The following is a 22,744-nucleotide window of genomic DNA, read 5'->3' on the forward strand; positions in this document are numbered from 1 at the left end:
GCTGATGCACATACTGATTGTAGAACAGATCTTTTTCCTCAGCTTTCTAAATTTAAGCTTTTTTTTGTACTTTTTGATTTTAGGAATAAGAAAATTCTTAGCAAGAAAAAACTAAAAAGGAAGCAAAAGACCAAATCAAAAGGGAAGTTACGAAACAAGGTGAGTGGTTATTTGTGAGCATGGCTTCTAATATTGCCATAAATGCACTAGTGTGAGCTATAGAGATGCCTATACTGTCTGCTACTACTCCATAATTCCTTATATTTCCCCAATTGGTTTATATTGAATATGTGGGAGTGAACGGTGTTTACTGTAGGAATATCACTTCATAGTATAAAAAAAATGTAGATGAGTATATTACAATAAATTTTTATTTACTGCAGTGCTACTTCGTTTTACTAGAATTTTGAAATGTGGATTTAAAAAAAATATAATTTTAGTTACAATTTTTCTCCCAAATACTTCAATACTATTTTGTTTTATTAGAGTAGTTCTCTAAAATGTTAAAGCTACAAGTTTAATTTGATGCATTTGCTATGGTAGTATTAATTTTATCAGTTACAATAATGCATTACAGCACTCATTTACAGCTATGGATAACAGTGGAGTTGGCGTAGAATCATTGTGTTTCTCTCTGGTTGTGCTAGCTTGATAAAACTATATAATAACGTGTATGACCACCGTGTGGCACACTGCCTGACAAGTTCCACAAAAAACAAAACACAAAATAATTAGCTACTTTCCTTTCCTGTCCTTTCCTTAAGTGGTGTATCAGGAAGGTGCCGAATATGTGGAGAAAAAAGGGAATAGGTGCAATAGTGTGATATTGATAACAGCAAATTAATTTATTAATCAAAACACACAAATTAATAGATGAATCATACAGAGGCTTAATAAGTTAAAACAATTGCCCATGAGGGCATAATGATGTAGTGGTTTATATTAAGAAAGGAGGGGAGCCCATGGGCCCTGCGTACCAGATCCAAGATGACAAATAGCGTTGTGGGTGCACTGCCGACCGTCCGGACCAAGTCCAGCAGTGTCTGACAAACAGATGCTGGTTACAGGTCCTTCTCCTTAATGGCTCCGCTCTGCTGTCCTTAACGCATTTCAAGCCCACCTGGCTCTTCTTCAGAAGGTACGCAGGGCCCATGGGCTCCCCTCCTTTCTTAATATAAACCACTACATCATTATGCCCTCATGGGCAATTGTTTTAACTTATTAAGCCTCTGTATGATTCATCTATTAATTTGTGTGTTTTGATTAATAAATTAATTTGCTGTTATCAATATCACACTATTGCACCTATTCCCTTTTTTCTCCACATATTGGGAACCTTCCTGACACACCGCTAAAGGAAAGGACAGTAGCTAATTATTTTGTGTTTTGTTTTTTGTGGAACTTGTCAGGCATAGCGCCACACGGTGGTCATACACGTTATATAGTTTCACTCATTTTTATAGGGGTTTAAGGCACCCTAGTATTTCCACTGTGGGCAGCTTTATCTTGATGCGCTGAGGTGTTGTATTCTATAAATTTGCTTAATAAAACTATTTAAACTTCGCGTTTTAAGTCAGAACTTTTTATATAATCCAGCAACTATTTTGGATTAACTTCATTGACTTTGTGTATTCGGTGAACATTAAAATATAAATACAGTTACACATTTTGAAATGCTGGTCAACATAGTTTTCAGAATGCTTTGTAAAGCCTGTTAATGTTGCAGATGTAAACCCCCTGAAAGTGCTTTACACACCTGCAAGCAGACCCATTTATATATTTATATATATATATATATATATATATATATATATATATATATTAGATTATTTTTTTGTCAAAGTTTTGGTTTAATAATTTTCGGTTGAACAAAAGTTGCCCGTAACTGCTCCCACAGTGCGTGCACGGTAATAAATTTATTTTCTTCGCCTATATGCAGCGTTTTACACATCAATGCAGTGCACCCACACACCATCCACATGTTTCGAGCCTGATTCAGAGATGGACGCAATGCAGACTTCGTGGAGTTTAGAGATTTTTTTTGCTACTGCGCATGTGCGAAAAGTCCTGTAAACCCTTTGGCATATGCGTTCCCCTGAGTGTTTGCAGAGTCCGCTTTTGCGTGATGAAGTGCTGCCATTAGAATCGGTAAGGCAAACACTATGTGCGCTCCTGGGCATTATCTGGGAGGTGACGTTAAGTGAACACAGGAAAAGGGCGTGTTATGGCGTGTCACGGGCATGTTAATGAACACAGCTGGGCTCCCAAATGCAGAGCAGCATCCACAGAGACCATGTTTAGCCGGAGTTTGTTGGTAGACGCGATGGTGTTATGGTCAACTGACATTGAAAGCAGACATCTCAGGGCTTGCACTGTCTGGGGCATGCTAGTGCACAAGTGAAAGGCTGAAACTAGCATTTGTATATTACCTCCCCTGCAAGTCCACCAAAAATCACAATCCACGGCTGCAAAGGAGTCCACTTCTGACTCAGGCCTTTAGTGTGGTAGTCATCCTCCTCTTTAGGCCGCACTTGCACCAGCCTATACTTGGTGCAAAAGGCAAACCTGGAATTAGATGCATATATACTTGGGTCCAACTCTACATAACATGCAATTCTGTCGACATGCCCTCTCAAAACTTTTCCTACATGAGAACGCCCTGGTGTGTGTTCACAAGCATATGAAAGCAGGTGCTGGAGCTGATGTGGAGATGAATGTACGCCTGTTTGCAGATCGCTGCTCTGAAAGAATACATACATAGGTATGGGTGTTACAGTGAGACATGCATTTCAATCACATCCTAACTCCATTGGGATGTTACAGGGCGTTCTCATGGAGGACATATGGTAATACCATGTGTCCCCTTCGTATAGATCAGGGATGGGGAACCTCAGGCCCGGGGGCCATATAAGGCCAGCGGAATCATTTGGTCTGGCCCTCTGCGCTTTTTTCTACTAGCCTCATCTGGCTAGCAGGGTGCCTAGAATGGCTCCCTGCAGCCAGAATCTAAGCAGCAGTCAGGCACACCACCGCCTTACAGCCTCCTGGAGCATCCTCAGAATGCTCCGGGCATTGCTGTAATCACCGCGATTGTGGCCTCCCCCTGTGGACCTGCACCAGGCCCGCGAATAATGTTAAATATATATCAAAATGGCCCTCAGCAGAAAAAAGGTTCCCCACCCCTGATATAGATTGTTAATGGGACACTGAACCTATTCTTCTTTGTTCTTCCTATACACAATCTTTACTTGGACAGTATGACACCAAATATTTGGTGCTTATCAATTCCAATTTAATTTACCAGTGGTGTTTGTCTTCTGCCCCGTGCTCCTCCTGAGTCTCCATGTATGCCTTCTTAAAGTGAATCACTTCTCTTTATGTGACCATGTTCACTGAAGTCCTTTTGTGACCTACTGCTATACTTCATTAAATGTAATCATGGAGCTTGTAGTCTGGCTCTAGCTATTTAATGACTTCAGCACCAAACCCTTGTTAAGGCACTTTCCACATGGATTTTACACTTAAAATGACTTTTATCTCCTACCTGCAGATTGATTAGTTGTTGGGGCAGATTCAGTTACTCTGCACTATGCTATCTAAGAGTCATTCCGTGTCAAATCAACACACTGATTCTACCTCACCAGCTCAGATTTTGTTAAAATTTGGTATATGGAGAGGTAAAATTTTAACAAAAAGTGTGTTGATTTGACACGGAGTGGCCCCCAATTGAGTGCCGATACCCCATGCATTATGCCCAAGCAGGTGCACTTACCACACATATATTTCCTTGCAGCATCAGGAGCAGCAAGGAAAAATCTGCGCTAAATGCACCCTACGGGACTTAACATGCAGGGTTACCCATATATTCTGAGCACTTAACGTGAAATCTATGGGTTAACTTGCGTTAGCTGTGGGTTTAATGCAGGGAAAATGCAGAATAATTCAATAGCTCCAAGTGTTAAACCTTAATTGAATCTGCCCCATGGTGGCCCAAGACTTTGCATGCTGTGCCCCGAAGCTGTCTTATCTACTCTCACCTGTGTCTCTCTGTACAACGAGTAGCATTCTATTCCTTTAATGACCACAACAGCAAAGTTCTCTTCCACAAGATTAAAATTAAATTTTGACCTGCTTGTATATTTTATTGACGTGAAATGCTCACTGCTTTGATAGACCTAGTAAGTCAGACAAGTGGAAACCAATTATGCTATTTTGTTTATGAAAATAATAGCTAGAAAGTACTGTTGGTATACAGCAGACATTAAGGCACTACTAATGAAAGTTGAAAAGCTCAGAATGCTAGCACACAAATTCTCTAATGCAAAGGATTGGCATGTTTTTAGCAGGGCTATGGAGTCTGAGTAGGCAGACGTGCCGAGTCCAGGTTTACAATAAAAACTTAAATTCCATATAATTTCCAAATCATTTCCTGAGATCTACATGCACATTAGGATGGGGGCACTTTCCTGCAGTGTGTGCCGCCCCTCCCCTTTTATCGCCAATGGTGCCTACATAGTGGGGGACAGTCAAGTGTAGATATAAATATTAGTGATAGGATTAACTCATGTACAGGCGCCTGATTAATGTCAGTCCCAAAAAAACATGAAAAAAGACCAGCACATCAGTACAGTATATGTTCTCTTCTGATAACAGTATAAAAAATAGCTGCAAATATGTTAATACTAATTAATATACATTTGTCATTTTTGTGTAGTCTTACAATAGTAAAATAGGATTCTGATTCGAAAGTTTAGTAGAATGATTCCATAGGCCTAGTTTTCAGGACAGCTCGAAACTATTCCTCATTACTTAGGCACAATAGTATCTTTAAAAACAGTGTTTTTTCAATATGATCTAATATATCCTCTACATATGGCTTGCTGTAATAACTGTCCCTTTACTATCAAGGCCGAATCATTAGTCATTGTAATCATTTGGATAAACCTGAAAATGCTGTCGTGTTGAGAATTGAAGACACGCTGTCACAGATGCTGAAGACAGTGTAAAAATAGTAGCAATATGGAACAATATTAAGTGTCTTGACCAGAAATACTAGAGCGTATTCTTGTAAGTGTTACCAAGTCGTATGCTGGGTACACATTAGACCAGAGGTAGCCAACCCTGGTCCTCGAGAACTACCAACAGTGGATGTTTTCCAGGTCTCCTCACAGAATCACAAGTGAAATCGGCTCCACCTGTGGAGTAATCCTGTTTTTTATTACTCTTGAGTCTAATCTGTAGTGGAGAAACTACTTTTTTGCATTTTTTTTTTCTTTTGTTAAGGAAAAGAACTGGACAGTCACTTCATTTTTTTTTGTGGCACCCTGACAAACTTTCTAAATTTAGCCGGTCAGACCTACTCTTTAAGGGCTCATTCACACACATGCAATGAAACTGAGTTTGAGCTTTTCATGTGTTCCACTTTTACTTCTATAATGTGGTGTTGAGTATTAATGCTTCAAAAATACTTCATGCTGTGTTGTAAGATTGCAAATGCACTAAAATGTAAGAATTAAATCTTCGTAAGAAATGCTGTTTTCAGGAGTATGCTCTGTTGTGCCTCATATATGTGAAATAAGGCAATCCTTTCCTACAGTGTATTCAGCTTGTATGTGAATTAATTGTAGTGAATACATAGTGAAACACGTAAAGAGATGTGAAGTGAAAGATGAAATGCAAATTCTCTACAGTGAAACTGGTTCTTTAAAATAAACAAACATTGCTAACATGACAAATTATGATTTGAATTCGTATGGAAGTTATGTAGGCAGTACAAATCTAATATGGTGTACTCTTGGTAGAAAGTGGAGTTGCTATTTAAATATCTGAGCATGTGCAAACATAATAAATAATTGTGTTCTGTTAACCTGAATTTCATCATTTCAAAAATCATTTGTGTTCATTATATATGCAAATGAACTGAAATTGAGTTGCTAGACCTTTTCTATAGTCTTTGGCCCCTTACCCAATAGTGTTTTTAAATGCTATTAAAATCATTTAAGCATGCACGGACAAAGTACTTACCTGCCCCAGGAGCTCTGGCAACATCCTTCGGGATTTGCCTGCTCTAATAACTCGCATACACTGTAAGTGAACAAACAACGCTACTTTTGAGGAGATTTTGAACCAAACTTCTGAACATGTCTCCATACAATTGAATTAATGGCAATAACCTCATGTCCCTGCACATACTTACTTATATATGGACATCAGAGTCAAGAAATGAATACAATAGAAGCAACAACCCTGTATAACAAGCATGTAAACCAACCCCACAGCAAAAGCCAATGTGTATAGTAAGTTTTGTATTCTCTGCACAGGACAGATAACCTAAATATAATTCAGATTTTCACATAACAAATTGGTCCAATAATCCCAAATATATTGTCAAATTGTTTCATTCAAGTTACATGAGATGTGCCACCGCTTACACATAGCCAATGTCTGTTGGACCAAGCTCGTGTGTGTGTGTGTGTTCAATGATGGACTTAGAAATCTATTCCTCTGTGCAACTTTTGCACTTCTGTCAGTAGATGTGTGTGTGTGTGTGTGTGTGTGTGTGTGTGTGTGTGTGTGTGTGTATATATATATATATATATATATATATATATATATGTGTGTGTATGTATGTGTGTGTATATATATATATATATATATATATATATATATATATATATATATATATATATATATATATAATTTTTTTTTTTTTTTTTTTTTTATTTCAATTTTTTTTTTTTATAATTATTATTTTAAACTTCATTTTAGGCTGATAACCTGGAAAATGCTCTCTTCATACCTGACCTCAAACTCCACAGCAACCCTTCAGCATTTAATGTTTATTGCAATGTGCGTCACTGTGTCTTGGAATGGCAGAGAAAGGAAACCTCCCTTTTGTTGTCCTCAAAGAACTCTGTGCAGAGTGGGGAGTCTGACAGCGATGAGGAGGAGGAATCCAAAGATCCACCAGTCAAGCTTCCAAAGGCATGTATTATCCTCATTCTGTCACCTCTGTTATACTTCATCACCTTCCCTCCCCACCATGATTACATCGGTCACCCGAGTCATCTTTTTCTTTTACTTCCCGTTATTACAGTGTATAATGTTTTAAGTATACCACTCCTACAGTGTTTTATATTTTGTCAATGAATATATATATATATATATATATATATATATATATAAAAAAAAAGTATAGATTTGGATTTTGCTGTGCAGCTTTTCTGAGATGGTGCCCATGTCGGCAATTTGTTATAAAGGTGCTGATTCAGAGATGGACACTAATTCTGTTGCACTGTGTATTTTGCAATGCTGCACTGTTTTACCAGTGGGAAGACCTATCCCAAGGGAACATAATGTTTTACTACACCAAAAGGGAGTTTGTACTGGCTTCCTTCCCAGGCAGCTACTAAACAGACAGCATCTCTGTCATTGTTAGCAGTCTGCCATTCCTGCAGTGCCAAATGACATTCGCTAAACTCTGAATTGCTCGGTCCAGGAGGGCTTCTTGCATCCATCCAGCCTTGGTTCTTTTACTGATGGCTGATATAATGATCCTTACCATACTGAAGATTGCTGAACTAAAGACAAGCAGTTGTATACACACAGCCACAAAAGTTGTAATTGAGTTAAGTAAAATGAAAAATGTATTCTGTAATACTGTGCAAACCATTTTCCGTGAAACTCTTTATTTAAAATAGTAATCTGCTTGCAAATGCATACTGTACTCTGATTTCCAGTCATGCTTGTGACCTACACATTCTGCTGTAGGAGGCTAAGAGTCATCCCACTGGCTGCTTCTGTCTTCATAGCAAAGGAAGCAGTCATTATTTTACATTAAAGCACAAAAATATTAAAACCTGATATTTAGGTGTGCAGTACTCTGTTTTGGCATAACATTTTTGCTTTATGCAGCTTCTCAGGTATTCCATAAAGACCTGTTAATTGTTACCTTAATTTATCCCTTGCACATGTAATGTAGTGAATTTGCTTTTGATTGTTCAAAGAAACAATATATATACATCTGCACGCATTGTTTTAATCTTTGTATAGTACCACTGTATTAATATAAGCACTTTATGGAGGTTTCCATTTTTTCTTCCATAATGTCGGTATTCCTTGGGGAAGATTCAATGAACTGATTGTCAGAGCTGCGCTATTCAATTATTGCCGCATCCCTGCTCATTAAGCCCAGAGAGTACACTTTGCGCACATTTTTCCTCTCAGCCTAAGAAGCTGTGAGGAAAAATCTTTGTAAAATGCATCCTCTGGGGCTTTACATGCGGGACAACCCATAAGTGCTGGAATCTAATGCAGACTCTATGGGTTAACACGCGCCACCCATGGGTAAATTGACTAATAATTGAATAGCTCAACGCATTAAACTTGGAGCTTTACTCGCGCGTTGATTACTGCGGGTAGTTGAATCTGCCCCTTTATGTGTGTGCGTGGTACTGCTGGAGTGGCTCCACATGATATTTAACTTTCCTGCTACAGTGCTGTCAGCAAGTGTGTGTTCATTGAGTCGCACCTTTTGCACACGTTATTTGCCTTTTGCTATTACTTCGGACACTAGACATGAATAGCCGATTTTTATCAATCCCTGAAAGCAATCTTTGATTTTATTACAGAGTTTTAGACAGCTTCTTTTGGCTTTGAGAAAAGAGGAGAGCTATTTTATTCATTAAATCCATATATAGACGTGCCCACATCTATCCTCCATGCGCTACAAGCCACATTACACAACGTGTGAGCTCTGTAGTGCCAAGCGTCTTTTCGTGTAGCCTTTTCTCTTAAAAGGAGTCTTAATCCCAAAGCAAGCATAAGCAGATAGGAAGTATAAGCAGCTTCTGCTGAATAAAATGATATGCAGCATGCCTATATTCTGTGTGTGACTGCGGGTGTATCTGCATGAGAAATGCTACGTTACAGTGTCAGCAGCTGTGACACTAATGTAACATTTCGCTTGCAGATACAGCCGAAGTTGCAGTCAGAATATAGGAATGCAGAATGTCATTTTAATCGGTATAAGCTGCTGTGCTTTGTGAATAAGATGTATCTTAAGGGAAAAAGTTGCACAAAAAGACGCTCAGCGCTACCAAGTTGCACCATGGCATGGCACGACTAGAAGGGCTGTTTAATGCGCAAAGAGGCTAGATGTACGTCAACACCTCTGTAGGTGCGAAATTTTATCTTTGTGTGTCCTAGCAACTATCACACACCTGGTTTTGAAGAAATATACAGAAAGAAACAAAATCGAAAAAAACAAACAAACATGCTTTTGTGATTAAAACCCCCTTTAATGTTTTTTATTTTTATTGCTGTATATGATGTATGATACGGCCACAATATTGTATGGTGTAGAGCAGGGATGGGGAACCTCAGGCCCGGGGGCCGTATAAGGCCCGCGGAATCATTTCGTCTGGCTTTACACAGAGGGGCGTGGCCTGCGAATAATGATATATTTATCAAAATGGCCCTTGGCAGAAAAAAGGTTCCCCACCCCTGGTGTAGAGTAACTTTACATTTTATTTTCTAAACATTTGGATTTTCCTTCCTTAGATTATTGAAATTGGTTTATGTGAAGTTTTCGAGTTAATAAAGGAAACCCGATTTTCTCACCAATCACTGTGTTTGAGGAGCTTACAGGCTCTGCTCAATATACTACAGGGTCAGCAACCAGAAGGACTGCAGTCAGAACCTCCAGAAGTATTAGGTGAGACTGATAAGTAGCTGGTTGCACAGTAGAAGGCACTGGCTACTGTTCTCGGCATCCACATACTGTCTCAGTAGCTTGTCCAAATGTATAATATCTGTGTTTTATTTTAGTTTTCTTTGCTTTTTTTTTATGAAAAGTCTTGTTATAGGATGTTAGTAAAGTATGCATTAATATAGGTAGTTCCTCCTTTCATTGGAGAATTTATACTGAATCCGTTATATAGTTACTAAATGTCTGAGCAGAAGACTAATCAGAAAGGGACTTTTAAATGAAACATAGATTGCCTTAATAATGGACTAAAGAGACTGGATGGCAAATGAGCCTTTGCAAAATATTTCTGCACTTTACAACTGCCACCTGAAAAAAAAAGAAAACTTGCAGTTTTTCCTTTTAATCAAATCCCCTCTGAAATTACATATGCTCTCCATCTCTTTGTAACTTCATGCGAGTTCAGTGGTTTTTCTCTCAACAGAATCTCTCCTCCAGCTTATTTTGGAAATAACCGTTCGTAGTACAGGAGTTAATGATAGCACTGGACAGTCGCTGACTGCACTCTCCTGCGCCTGCCTCTTCAGTCTGGTGGTAGCGTGGGGAGAAACAGGAAAAACCCTACAAGCCATTTCGGCTATTCTTACCAACAATGGCAGCCATGCTTGCCAAACTATTCAGGTATAGTTCTTTTTTTTTTACTAGTGTCTTTGAAGGTTATGCATCACAGAAAAGATACGCTACTACTCTAAAGTAAATATGTAAGTGTCAGAAAGATGACGTTGCAGCAATATTATGAATGTTGTAGAGGATACACTGGATCATGAGCAATATATGCCTGTTTTAATCAAGACTCAGTTGTTTTTGAAATGTACTTCCTCTAAGGGTACACACTTGTCGATATATTGTTCATTCTATTGACTAGCGATATATTGCAAGTGCTTCGGCGGGTGCGTATACACGATATGTCTGTGAACACTGTTGTTCACACACATCAGGTTGGCCCTGTAGCACAGCCTATGCCGATATATCTGAAAGTTAGATCAGTGCATCTGGCTTTTTGTACGGGCAACCCGCCAACCGCCCGTACACTGACCATCAACTGGTCGGGCAAATTTAAATGCCCAGACATATCGAGTGGTTGATTGGTAAGTGTTTATAGCTTACCAATTGGCTGCTCTGGCGATGTCAGAGTATGTACCCACTCTGATTGTTATTTTACAGCTTGTAGAGCTGATTCGGAATTTAATATTTAGTAAAATGGGTCTAATGTTGTTACTCTCTACGTTCTTGATTGTTTCCATCACCAACTGCTGCATTTGTTTTTACTAGGTGCCAATCATTTTAAACTCTCTGCAGCGGAGTGTTCAAGCAGTTCTGGTGGGCAAAATTCAGATCCAGGACTGGTTTACAAATGGGATTAAAAAGGCTGCCTTGATGCAAAAATGGTCTCTAAAAGATATTCCTGTCGATGAAGACGACCAGTGCCTCCTTCAGAGTGATGGCTTCTTCCTCTACCTGTTATGCAAAGATGGCCTTTATAAGATTGGTTCTGGATACAGTGGGACAGTGAGGGTAAATATTCTTAATATCTGTGATGCTAACTGTGTTATGACCCGTGTGTTCATGCAACGCTATGTTGTAAAGGGAATCTATCAAATATTATTTAAGTTTCTTACAGATGTGTCCTCCATCTAGCCGCCTTGCGTGTTAAACAGTCCTTCTAACCGCGTCATTTGCACTGTAATACGAACAGTTGGCACAAGCAGCTTCTGCTATGTTCTGTGAACGCCTGTGGGTGTATCTGCATGGGAAATGCTACGTTACAGTGTCAGCGGCAGTAACACTGTAACGTACCATTTCGCATGCAGATACACCCGCAGTCGCAGACAGAACATAGGCAAGCTGAATATAATTTTAATCAGCAGAAGATGCTTGTGCTAATTATTCGCATCACGGTGCAAGTAAGATGCATTTGAAGGTAAAATGTTGCACGAAAGACAATGGCGCTACAGAGTCACACGGAGCTCCCGCGTTATATAGCGCGCAGAGGATAGATGTATGTGAACACATCTGTGTATAGCACAGCATATTCCGTTGCGTTACTTGCATACATACATAAGCGACCCACCCCGGCTTCACACTGGAGCAATTTTTAATTTATGGCAGTAGTCTTTTTTTTTTTTTTTTAACTGAGGTCTTATAAGATATTCTTGTAGACGACATTAGTAGTTTTTCCTTCTGATGTCAACAAGAAATATTTAATTTTGATGTGATGCGCAAAAGGGTCGTGTAAAGTTGTCCATGAGAAAAACACCACTTAGTTCATCTCAAACCACGTTAAGTGTCTGTCCCTGTGCTTTATTTATTGTCATGCCAAAGCAGACTCTTACTGGAAATTGGACTCGTTCAAAATTAAAAAAATGTTTTTCACCTAAATGAAATAGTAACAGTAAAGAAAGGGAAAAACTTAAATTTTGTATCAGTAAATAGGGCTTACATCAATTTTTTCTTTTTCCGGAGAAACCGGATAATATGTATCAATCTCTACACGGTATAAATATAGTCCATCATTGTGAAATATCTTTTAATGGTTTAGGCAGCGTAAGCCAAGAATTAACTCAGATGTCCGCTGTTTCATTGACTTGCTTCACTAAAATCTTCAGTGCTCTGCTTCTTTTTGTGTGTATCTATATATCTAATCACACACTGAAGTGCCAAAAGTAATATGCTGGCCATACACCCGCACGACCAGCATTTATACACGACTCACCATCCGACTCCCTGGTAGTCCCGGCAGCATATTTGTTGTTCTTAGCACAGGATCTGTTGTATGATCGATCCTGTGCTTCACGCGCTCATTGGGAAACAGTCATTGAAATGACTTGAATTGCCGCACGATGGATCGTATGAACAAAATAAATGGCACGATCTGCACACGATACGATGGACAAGATGTGCTGCACATCTGATCATAAGATCCGACTATAGGAGCTGCTGGAGCGCGCATCGGATCGTATCTTACTAAAAAAAAAATACACGATTTCTACTTCAGGGTCCATAAGGGGGTCCACAGGGTTGACCTTGGGGTATAGCTGGATCTGGATCCATGGGCACCACGCAGTTAAAGCTTTGCTGCTCCCAGGATGCATTTGGGTCCGTCCTCCTCTATACCCCACCCCCGGCCACAGGCACCTCAGTTTTAGTTGGTGCCCGGCCGGAGTCTGGTCACCCTGCGCAGTGGGGCTGCATAAGCTTTATTCTTTATTTAAAAAAAAAAAAAAAAAAGATTTTATTATTTTATTTTTACTGTCTTCAGAGCGGCAGCATCAGACTGTCCATCTGGACGTCTACGCTGCCGCTCCAACAGCCCCGCTGGCGCTGCGACGCCGGTACTGATCCGGGGATCGCAGCGGGACCCCGGAGTCAGTACTAGCGTGGCTCCGGGACCTCCCAAGGACTGCTGCCGGACTGAAGGGGCCAGGTAAGCCGCGTGTAGCGCTGTCAGCGCTGCATGCTGGGAAAATGCAGTCTTCATGCCGCCGGTCTCTGGGGACAGACCGGCGGCGCTAGTAGCGGCGGCGGGCTCCCCCTCTTCAGGAATACCCCGCGTATCCGCTGGCCCCCGGGGTGTAAGTACCGGCGGGGAACCGGCTTCCCCGGGGGTTTAGTACTAGCAGGGGAGGCAGCCTTCCCTGCTTCAGCGCTCCTCCCCTCAGCCCAGCGCGCCTTCTCTCATGTGTGCTGGCGTCGCTGGGCTGTTCTCACTCGGCCACTCCTCCTCAGAGCTCTCCGGCGGCCATCTTCCTCAGGCAGCATCGCAGAGCTCCCAGGCAGGCTTCCAGTGGACCAGTCCCCCTGCGTACCTCTCCCACTGCAAAGGACAGTGTTCGCAGCGCTATAGCCCTCCCAGACACTGAATCTGGGAGGTTGATTGTAGCGGAAGGTGCAGTGAGTATAACTTCTCTGCATGGTATGTGACTTTTTGGTAGTGCTGCTGTCTGTGCTTATTTTCTACTTACTGTCAGCTTTTTACCTATCCCTTTCCTTCTCCTACGGCCCGCAGGTGCGTGGGGGAGGGGTGTTCTTTCTGTGTACCTCACTTATATAAATCTACGTATTTGTGAGGTCCGTCACATACTGCGGTGTGCTCCTCAGTACCATATTGTGGGCTGTTTGGGTTGCATACTTGGGAGTGCGTGGGTGTTATACGCCTTACCTCGTTTCGGTGAGACACTTTTTTTGCAAAAAAGTTTGTGTCATGTCTGATGAGGGGAATGAGCGCTCCGAGGCTCCTGTGTTTTCCTGCCGACGCTGTTCGGCAGGGGTTGACGGGGCAGATTTGTCTCAGGACAGTCTGTGCGGGCGGTGCCAGTTGGTATCTGGACCCTCTAAACCCCCAGTGGCGCAGGATCCTCCGTGGGCAATGTTTACACAAGTGCTGGCGTCAATCGCGGTCCGACTTGCGGTCCCGACTGCGGCCCCTTCTAGGGCGTTGCCCCAGCCTACCATGCCCCGTTCCCCGGGTGTGACTCGTCTGGTGCAGTCTCCTCCCGGGTCTCAGACTGTGGGTCCTTATGCGGGTTTGCCGGTATACGTGCAAACCCCCACGGTGCCGCAGCAGTCGATGGTACCTTTTCAGGGGTATCCTCAGGCAGTACCCCCGCCTTGGGTGGACGTCCTCTCCAGCTCTGTTCAGAGTCTGGCGGCTTCGTCATCGCCTTTTCAACATATGTTGCACAGTGATTTGCCCCCACGGGCGTCCAAGCGTTCCGTTCCGGCTTCACTGGCGGCTCAGTTCACGGACACTGACGTGTCTTCGGATGACGGGGAGATCCATGAAGACTCTGACTCGGATGCCGGGGCCCAGGAGATGGAGGCTAAGTCTTCCATTAATGTGCCGGCATTGGTTAGGGCGGTGCGGGCCATCCTTCACATTGAGGAGGATGTGCCCGCCCCCAGGTCAAAATACCCAAATTTTAAAAAGGCCAAGGTAGCTTCGACGGTTTTTCTCCTGTCAGATCAATTGACGGATCATATGGCAGGGGCCTGGCAGTTGCGCGGTTGGCTTCGAACTATCCGTTTCCGGAGGCTCATTGCAGGAAGTGGGAAACTCCTCCAGCGGTGTATTCCCACGTTACCCGTTTAAATAAAAGCGCTACGCTGCCTTTGCCGTCGATCTCCTCCCTGAAGGATCCCACGGACAGGAAGGTGGAGACTTGTTTGAAGTCTATCTACTCTCTCTCGGGGGCGGTGGCCCGTCCGTCCATGGCCATCTCTTGGGTGGCTAAGGCCATCGAGAGCTGGGCCAATGCTTTGGAGGATACCTTTCCGGAAGATGCTCCGGAGATCCAGAGAGCGTTGATAGGTCAAATGAGGGATGCGGCTTCCTACATTGGGGAAGCATCGTTAGACGCAAGCCTGCTAACCTCTCGGGTGTCGGCTGCAGCTGTGTCGGCGCGTCGGTCCTTGTGGCTGAGGTCTTGGAGAGCTGTCGCTGATTCTAAAAAGGGACTGGAGGCCTTACCTTTTAATGGGGAGTTGCTTTTTGGTCCAGACTTGGACAAAATTGTGGACACTCTGGCTAAGTCTAAATCAGCCTTCCTCCCTTCGGCTTCTGCTCCTACCAAGGTACGGAGCTCTGCTTTTCGGTCCTTTCGGGTTCAGGGCAAGGCAAAAGGTCAGTCCTTCCCGAGGCAGTCGACGACCAAGGCCGCTTCTAAGCCCAAGAAGCAGCCCTGGAGTGCCAGGCGCCCTTCTTCCAAGAAGGAAGATAAACCTTCTGCCTGATGGGACGGGCCTCCCTCTGGGGGACCCCAGAGTGGGAGGCCGACTTCTTCTATTTGCCCAGTGCTGGTACAATACCACCACGGATGCCTGGGTTCGAGAAGTGGTCTCCCAGGGGTACGCCCTGTCTTTTCGGCACAGACCGCCCCACCAGTTTTTCTGCACGAGTCCTTCTCAGGATACGACCAAGTCTTTACAGATTCAGGAAGCTATAGAGTCCTTGCTGACAGCAGGGGTCATTGTTCCCGTTCCTCAATTACAACGAGGGACGGGGTTCTATTCTTCTCTGTTTCTGGTGCGGAAACCCAATGGTTCTCATCGCCCTATCCTCAACTTGAAGTCTCTGAACAAATTCCTCAGAGTTCCCAAGTTCAGGATGGAAACGTTACGTTCCATCAATCTGGCGATGGAACCGGGGGATTACATGGTGTCCCTGGATATCCAGGACGCCTACCTCCATGTTCCGATAGCACCTACGCACCAGCGGTATCTGAGGTTCGCTATCCTTCAACACCATTACCAGTTCCGGGCGCTACCCTTTGGTCTCTCCACGGCACCGAGGGTGTTCACGAAGATTATGGCGGTCATGGCCGCACATCTTCGGAACCAGAATGTACGGCTACTACCGTATCTGGATGACCTCCTGTTGCTGGCGAGTTCCCCGGAGGTACTGCTTCATCATCTCCACTTGACGGTCGCTTGCCTGCAAGCGCACGGGTGGCTGATAAATTGGAAAAAGTCCTCCCTGATTCCATCTCAGCGGATGGTTCATTTGGGAGCCCTGCTGGATTCTCAGCAGCAAAGGATCTTCCTGACCCCGGAGAAGATCACCTCCCTGCAGCTGAGGATACACAGTTGCCTGAGCAGTTGCCGCCTGTCGGTCCATTCGGCTATGAGGGTTTTGGGCTCCATGGTGTCAACATTCGACATGGTGGAATTTGCCCAGTTCCATTCCCGGCCTCTGCAGGGGCTGATTCTATCGGAATGGAACGGGTTACCTCACCGGATCCGCTCTCAGTTGCTGGTGTTGTCCCCGGAGGTTCGGCAGTCTTTGGCTTGGTGGCTTCAGACAACTCATCTGGTCGAGGGGCGTCCCTTTTGGATCCCGGACTGGGTCCTGCTCACGACGGATGCCTGTCTTCGGGGTTGGGGGCAGTGACCGGCTCGTTGTCACTTCAGGGTCGTTGGTCTGCGGAAGAAGCTCTTCTTCCCATCAACATTCTGGAACTGCGGGCGGTTTATCGGGCCCTGCAGTCGTCCGGTCCCGCTCTTTTACGGACGGGCGGTTCAGGTGCAGTCCGACAACGCCACCACGGTGGCGTATATCAACCACCAAGGAGGAACTCGAAGTCGGGCAGCAATGTCGGAGGTGTCTCGCATCCTTGCTTGGGCGGAGTGTCACATTCCAGCGATCTCGGCAGTCTTCATTCCCGGAGTCCTCAATTGGGAGGCGGACTTCCTCAGCCGTCACGACGTGCATCCCGGGGAATGGTCGCTTCACCCAGAGGTGTTTCAGCTACTCATGGACAGGTGGGGGCTGCCGGAGCTGGACTTGATGGCCTCCCGTCACAATCACAAGTTGCCCGTTTACGGGTCAAGCACAAGAGACGCAGGCGCCAGTCTGGTAGACGCGCTGTCGGTGAAATGGACGTTTCACCTGGCGTATCTGTTTCCTCCGATATCCTTACTTCCTCGGGTTCTGCGGAAATTCAAGCAGGACGGCGGCACGCTCGTGCTGGTTGCTCCGGCGTGGCCCAGACGTCCTTGGTACTCCGATCTGAGGTGTCTCTCCATCGACGCTCCATACCTTCTTCCTCAGCGTCGGAACCTGTTGTCTCAAGGGCCCTGCCTTTACCCGGATCTGGGTCGGCTGTCTTTGACGGCGTGGCTCTTGAGACAGCCGTCTTGAGGTCTAGGGGTTTCTCCAGTTCAGTCATTGGTACCATGCTTAGGGCACGCAAGCTTGCCTCCGCACGGATTTACCACAGGGTGTGGCGCACTTACTTTCAGTGGTGTGAATCCAGAAACTATGATCCTCAGGTGTTCCGGGTTTCCAGAATCTTGGAGTTCCTTCAATCAGGTTTGGACCTCGGCTTACGCCTGGCCTCTCTGAAGGTTCATGTGTCTGCTTTGTCCGTGTGGTTTCAGCGACGGATTGCTTCACTACCGGATGTTCACACCTTTTTCCAAGGTGTTCTCAGGATACAGCCTCCCTTCGTGCCTCCTGTGGCTCCTTGGGACTTGGCGGTGGTGCTACGGGTCTTGCAGGGTCATCCTTTTGAGCCTCTTGAGGTGGTGGACCTCAAGTGGCTGACGTTCAAGACCGTTTTTCTCCTAGCAATTGCTTCTGCCAGGAGGGTGTCAGAGTTGGGGGCGCTTTCCTGTCGCCCCCCTTTTCTGATTTTTCATCAGGACAGAGCGGTGCTCCGCACTCGTCCTGAGTTTTTGCCCAAAGTGGTCTCGAAGTTCCACATTAATCAGGAACTTGTTGTGCCAGCTTTTCAGTCGCCTGATCTTTCAGCTGATGAGGCTTCCTTAGATGTAGTCCGGGCACTTAGAATCTATGTGGATCGGACTGCTTCGGTTAGGAAGTCGGATTCTTTGTTTGTCCTCTTCGGTTTTCACAAGAGGGGTTGGCCTGCCAACAAGCAAACGTTAGCCCGTTGGCTTCATTCCGTTATTTGTGAGGCTTATGCACAGGAGGGTTTACCTGTGCCAGCCTCTGTTAAGGCTCATTCCACTCGTTCTGTGGGTCCCTCTTGGGCTGCTAGACGTGGCGCCTCCGCTGTTCAGCTGTGTAAGGCGGCCACTTGGTCTTCAATTCAAACGTTTTTGAGGTTCTATGCGTTTGACACCTTCGCCTCTCAGGATGCATCCTTTGGGCGCCGGGTACTCCTTTCAGCACAGGAGCATCCCCGCCCTTAGTTGAACTGCTTTGGGACATCCCCAAGGTCAACCCTGTGGACCCCCTATGGACCCTGAAGTAGAAAACAAGAGATATGGTAAGAACTTACCTTTGTTATCTCTGTTTCTACGAAGTCCATAGGGTCCACAGGGCGACCACCCTGACGCACCTGGCTTCAAATGGGCTGTGTAGCTGGTCACCGGTTTTCCGTCTCCCATTTCTGTGAGTATGGTTTCTTGTGTGTTCCAGTCTTCCTTCTCTCTGTTTAGTCTCCTCCTCCGGCCTTAGCTGCTTACCAACTGAGGTGCCTGTGGCCGGGGGCGGGGTATAGAGGAGGACGGACCCAAGTGCATCCTGGGAGCAGCAAAGCTTTAACTGCGTGGTGCCCATGGATCCAGATCCAGCTATACCCCAAGGTCAACCCTATGGACTTCGTAGAAACAGAGATAACAAAGGTAAGTTCTTACCATATCTCTTGTTTTTCACAAGATTCATCTTATGACCCTTCGAAAATCGGGCAATCGGCCCGAAATCGTGCAGGTGTATGGCCAGCTTTAGAATAGATACCTAGTATCGTGTAGGATCCCCTCTAGCCCGGCAAAGTGCAGTAACTCGACTTGGCATCAATTCCACAAGTGAGCGGAAGACCTCTGGAGAGATGTTGACCCATGCCGTCTGGACAGCTCCCTGATATTTGTAGGTGCAGGATTTTGGGTGCAAATGGACCTCTCCATCACATCCCAAAAATGCTCTATTGGACTCATGTCAGGCGAACGTGGTGGCCACACCATTTGTTGGAACTGTCTAAAATACTCCTCGAACCAATTGTGGACAACTTGGGACTGATGGCACTGCATTACGCTGCTGGAATATTCTATTGTTTGGGCAACAATACTAAATAATACTAAATCCTTTGCACGCAATGATTACTTATGTCTCAAACATTTTTCATTTTTTTTATATACATATATTTTCCCTCTTCGTTTCAAATTGTATTAGGTTTTGTATCAGTGCACAGCACTGAATTCTATCATATAACAAAAAAATAAAATTATGGTACAGTCAATAATAAGGTATTTATTGATCTACAGATTGAGAACTGTGATTTCACTCTAGGGGGTTTATTTACTAAATTGACAGATTTTAGAAATGGAGATGTTGCCCATAGCAACCATTCAGATTCTACTTAACATTTAACTAGCACCTTCTAGGAGATTATAGGTATAATCTGATTGGTTGCTATGGGTAACATCTCCACTACTATAAACTCTCACTTTAGTAATTATACCCCTAGGTGTTCACACATCGCCCTTGTTATTTATCTGGTGTGTTAACCTGATGATTATTTTTTAAAGGGCCACATCTACAATTCCACTTCCCGCATCAAGAGCCGAAGAGAGAAGAAGTCTTGGTTAGGGTACGCTCAGGTATGGTGAACACATTTTATTATATTAATTTTGTGGCCTCATATTCAATTTACCTGACTCGTGATTTGTCTGCTCCCCCGATAAATTTGGTTCTTTGTTCAGAATAGTATGTACCTGCGTGTTGCTTAAAAGTTGTAAGAAAACAATATTGACACGTGTCCGACTTATGAAAAGTGTTAATGTTCATTTCCTTTGTCTGTACATTTCAATGGCTAACAATTATATTCTCTGCACCAGGGTTACTTGCTTTACAGAGATGTGAGCAATCATAGTGTGACAGCCATACGGATTAACTCCGAGACTTTGGAACAGGATGGAACAGTAACTGTGCCAGGTAGATAATGCAGTTTTTTTCAGTTAAGGTGCGTACACACTGTGCGATATCTATAAACGATATGAACGATAACTATATCATTCAACGATTTATCGTTAATTTTTATGCAGTGAACGACCAACGATGCTCGTTCCCGCATAAACGATAATGATATCTATGGTCGTCCGTACATGCAGGCCAGCTTGCACGATATTGTCAACTTTGCCTGTTCAGAGATGTGGCAGGATGACTTCACTGAAATATTGGGCTTTGGCCAGTACAAATATATGTAGTGTCTGACTACTGTTCTCATCAGTCTGTCGCCACCTTTATTTTGGTTGTTTCCTGCATGCAAACTCTTCCCTGGTTTTATATAGAGTAGTGATGAAGTGCGCTTTAAAATGTTTTTGATTTTATTTTTTTTTACTTTGTGTTGGGTGTGAAGGTGGTGTTCTGTTGATTGTATTTCATGTCATTTCTGTTGTCCCTTCCTTGATATTTTTAGAAAAGAAATATGTAGAGTAAATGTTTGAAATCTGAAGTGCTGTTTGCTACCTTATTTCCCGTTAGTGTGTCCTATGCAGTGCATTGTGGAGAATGCTTTATTTGAAGATTCTTTTCTTTTATTTCTTTCTTCATTTATAACTTTAAAACCCCTGACGGGTGAAGTGAATAACATCGATTATCTCGTTACAGTGGCACCGGTCAAGGGGTGGGATATATTAGGGAGCAAGTGAATTCTCATTTGTTGAAGTGTTGGAAAATGGGCAAGCATAAGGATATTAGTGACTTTGACAAGGGCCAAATTGTGATGGCTAGATGACTGGGTCAAAGCATCTCCAAAAGCAGCACGTCTTGTTGAGTATTCCCGGTATGCATTGGGTAGTACCTTCCAACATGACAGAGTTCACGGTGTTGACTTTGCCTCCAAATTCCCAAAATCTCAATCTAACTCAGTTTCTGTGGGATGTGCTGGAGAAACAAGTCGGAGCCATGGTGACCCCACCTCACAACTTACAGGACTTAAAGCAGGGGTAGCCAACCTCAGTCCTCGAGAGCTGCTAAATGTTCACATTTTCCATATCACCTACAGTGCCTTGCAAAAGTATTCACACCCCTTTGCATTTTTCATGTTTTGTTGCCTCACAACCTGGAATTAAAATGGATTGTTTGAAAGTGTGCATAATTTCATTCACAGAACATGCCTACAACTGTGAAGTTGTGTTTTTTTATATCGTGAATCAAACAACATTTAGGACTACATAACAGAAAACTTCAGCGTGCATAACTATTCACCCCCTAAAGTCAGTACTTTGTCGAGCCACCTTTTGCGGCAATTACAGCTGCAAGTCGCTTTGGATAAGTCTCTATGAGCTTGCCACATCTTGCCCCTGGAATTTTTGCCCATTCCTCAAGGCAAAACTGCTCCATCTCCTTCATGTTGGATGGTGTCCGCTTGTGCAATCTCCATGTCTGACCACAGATTCTCAATTGGATTGAGATCTAGGCTTTGACTAGGCCATTCCAACACATTTAAATGTTACCCCTTAAACCACTCGAGTGTTGCTTTAGCAGTATGCTTTGGGTCATTGTTCTGCTGGAAGGTGAACCTCCGTCCCAGTCTCAAATCACAGGCAGACCGAAGCAGGTTTTGCTCAAGAATATCTCTGTCTTTAGCACCATTCATCTTTCCCTCGACTCAAATCAGTTTCCCATCCCCACAACATGATGCTGCCACCACCATGTTTCACTGTGGGGATGGTGTTCTTGGGGTGATGGCATGTGTTGGGTTTCCGCCAGACATAGCGTTTTCATTGGTTGCCGAAAAGTTCAATTTTAGTCTCATTTGACCAGAGCACCTTCCTCCATACATTTGGGGAGTCGCCCACATGCCTTTTGGCAAACTCAAATTGTGTCGGCTTAGTTTTATCACTAAGTAATGGCTTTTTTGTCGCCACTCTTCCATAAAGCCCGACTCTATGGAGTGTACGGCTTATTGTGGTCATATGCACAGATATACCAGTCTCTGCTGTGGAACTCTGCAGCTCCTTTGGTCTCTGCGCTGACTCTCTGATTAATGCCCTCCTTGCCTGGTCTGTGAGTTTTCGTGGGTGGCCCTCTCTTGGCAGGTTTATTGTGGTACCATGTTCTTTCCATTTGATGATGATGGATTTGATGGTGCTCCGGGGGATCATCAAAGATTTGGATACTTTTTTATAACCCAACCCAGAATTGTACTTCTCAACAACTTTGTTCCTGACTTGTTTGGAGAGCTCCTTGGTCTTCATGGTATGATGCCTCTTACTTAGTGGTGTTGCAGCTTCTGGGGCCTTTCAGAAAAGGTGTTTTTATACTGACAGATCATGTGACACTTAGATTTCACACAGGTGAACTTCATTTCACTAATTGTGACTTCTGAAGGTAATTGGTTGCACCAGAACTTTTGAGGGGCTTCATAGCAAAGGGGGTGATTACATATGCACATGCCAATTTTCAGAATTTTATTTATAAAGATTCTTTGTTATATATATTTTTCTCATTTCACTTCACCAAATTAGACTATTTTGTGCAGATCCATCACATAAAATTCAGATAAAAAAAAAAAT

At 43.8% G+C, this 22,744-nt stretch overlaps 1 protein-coding gene across 11 annotated transcripts in view; it reads left to right on the top strand.

Moving 5' to 3' along the window:
- MYCBP2 (MYC binding protein 2) overlaps nucleotides 1–22,744 on the top strand; it is a 339,358-nt gene that overhangs the window by 41,144 nt on the left and 275,470 nt on the right. For all 11 annotated transcript variants that reach the window (XM_088459230.1, XM_088459176.1, XM_088459189.1 and 8 more), the window contains exons 2-8: nucleotides 84–159; nucleotides 6,769–6,984; nucleotides 9,562–9,715; nucleotides 10,191–10,387; nucleotides 11,039–11,281; nucleotides 19,754–19,825; nucleotides 20,063–20,159. In XM_088459230.1, the coding sequence (XP_088315356.1) occupies nucleotides 84–159; nucleotides 6,769–6,984; nucleotides 9,562–9,715; nucleotides 10,191–10,387; nucleotides 11,039–11,281; nucleotides 19,754–19,825; nucleotides 20,063–20,159 (1,055 nt within the window). The remainder of the gene's footprint in view (nucleotides 1–83; nucleotides 160–6,768; nucleotides 6,985–9,561; nucleotides 9,716–10,190; nucleotides 10,388–11,038; nucleotides 11,282–19,753; nucleotides 19,826–20,062; nucleotides 20,160–22,744) is intronic.

Source organism: Taudactylus pleione, unplaced genomic scaffold (genome assembly GCF_031769625.1).
Source record: "Taudactylus pleione unplaced genomic scaffold, aTauple2 ptg000041l, whole genome shotgun sequence".
NCBI classification, from domain to species: Eukaryota; Metazoa; Chordata; class Amphibia; order Anura; family Myobatrachidae; genus Taudactylus; species Taudactylus pleione.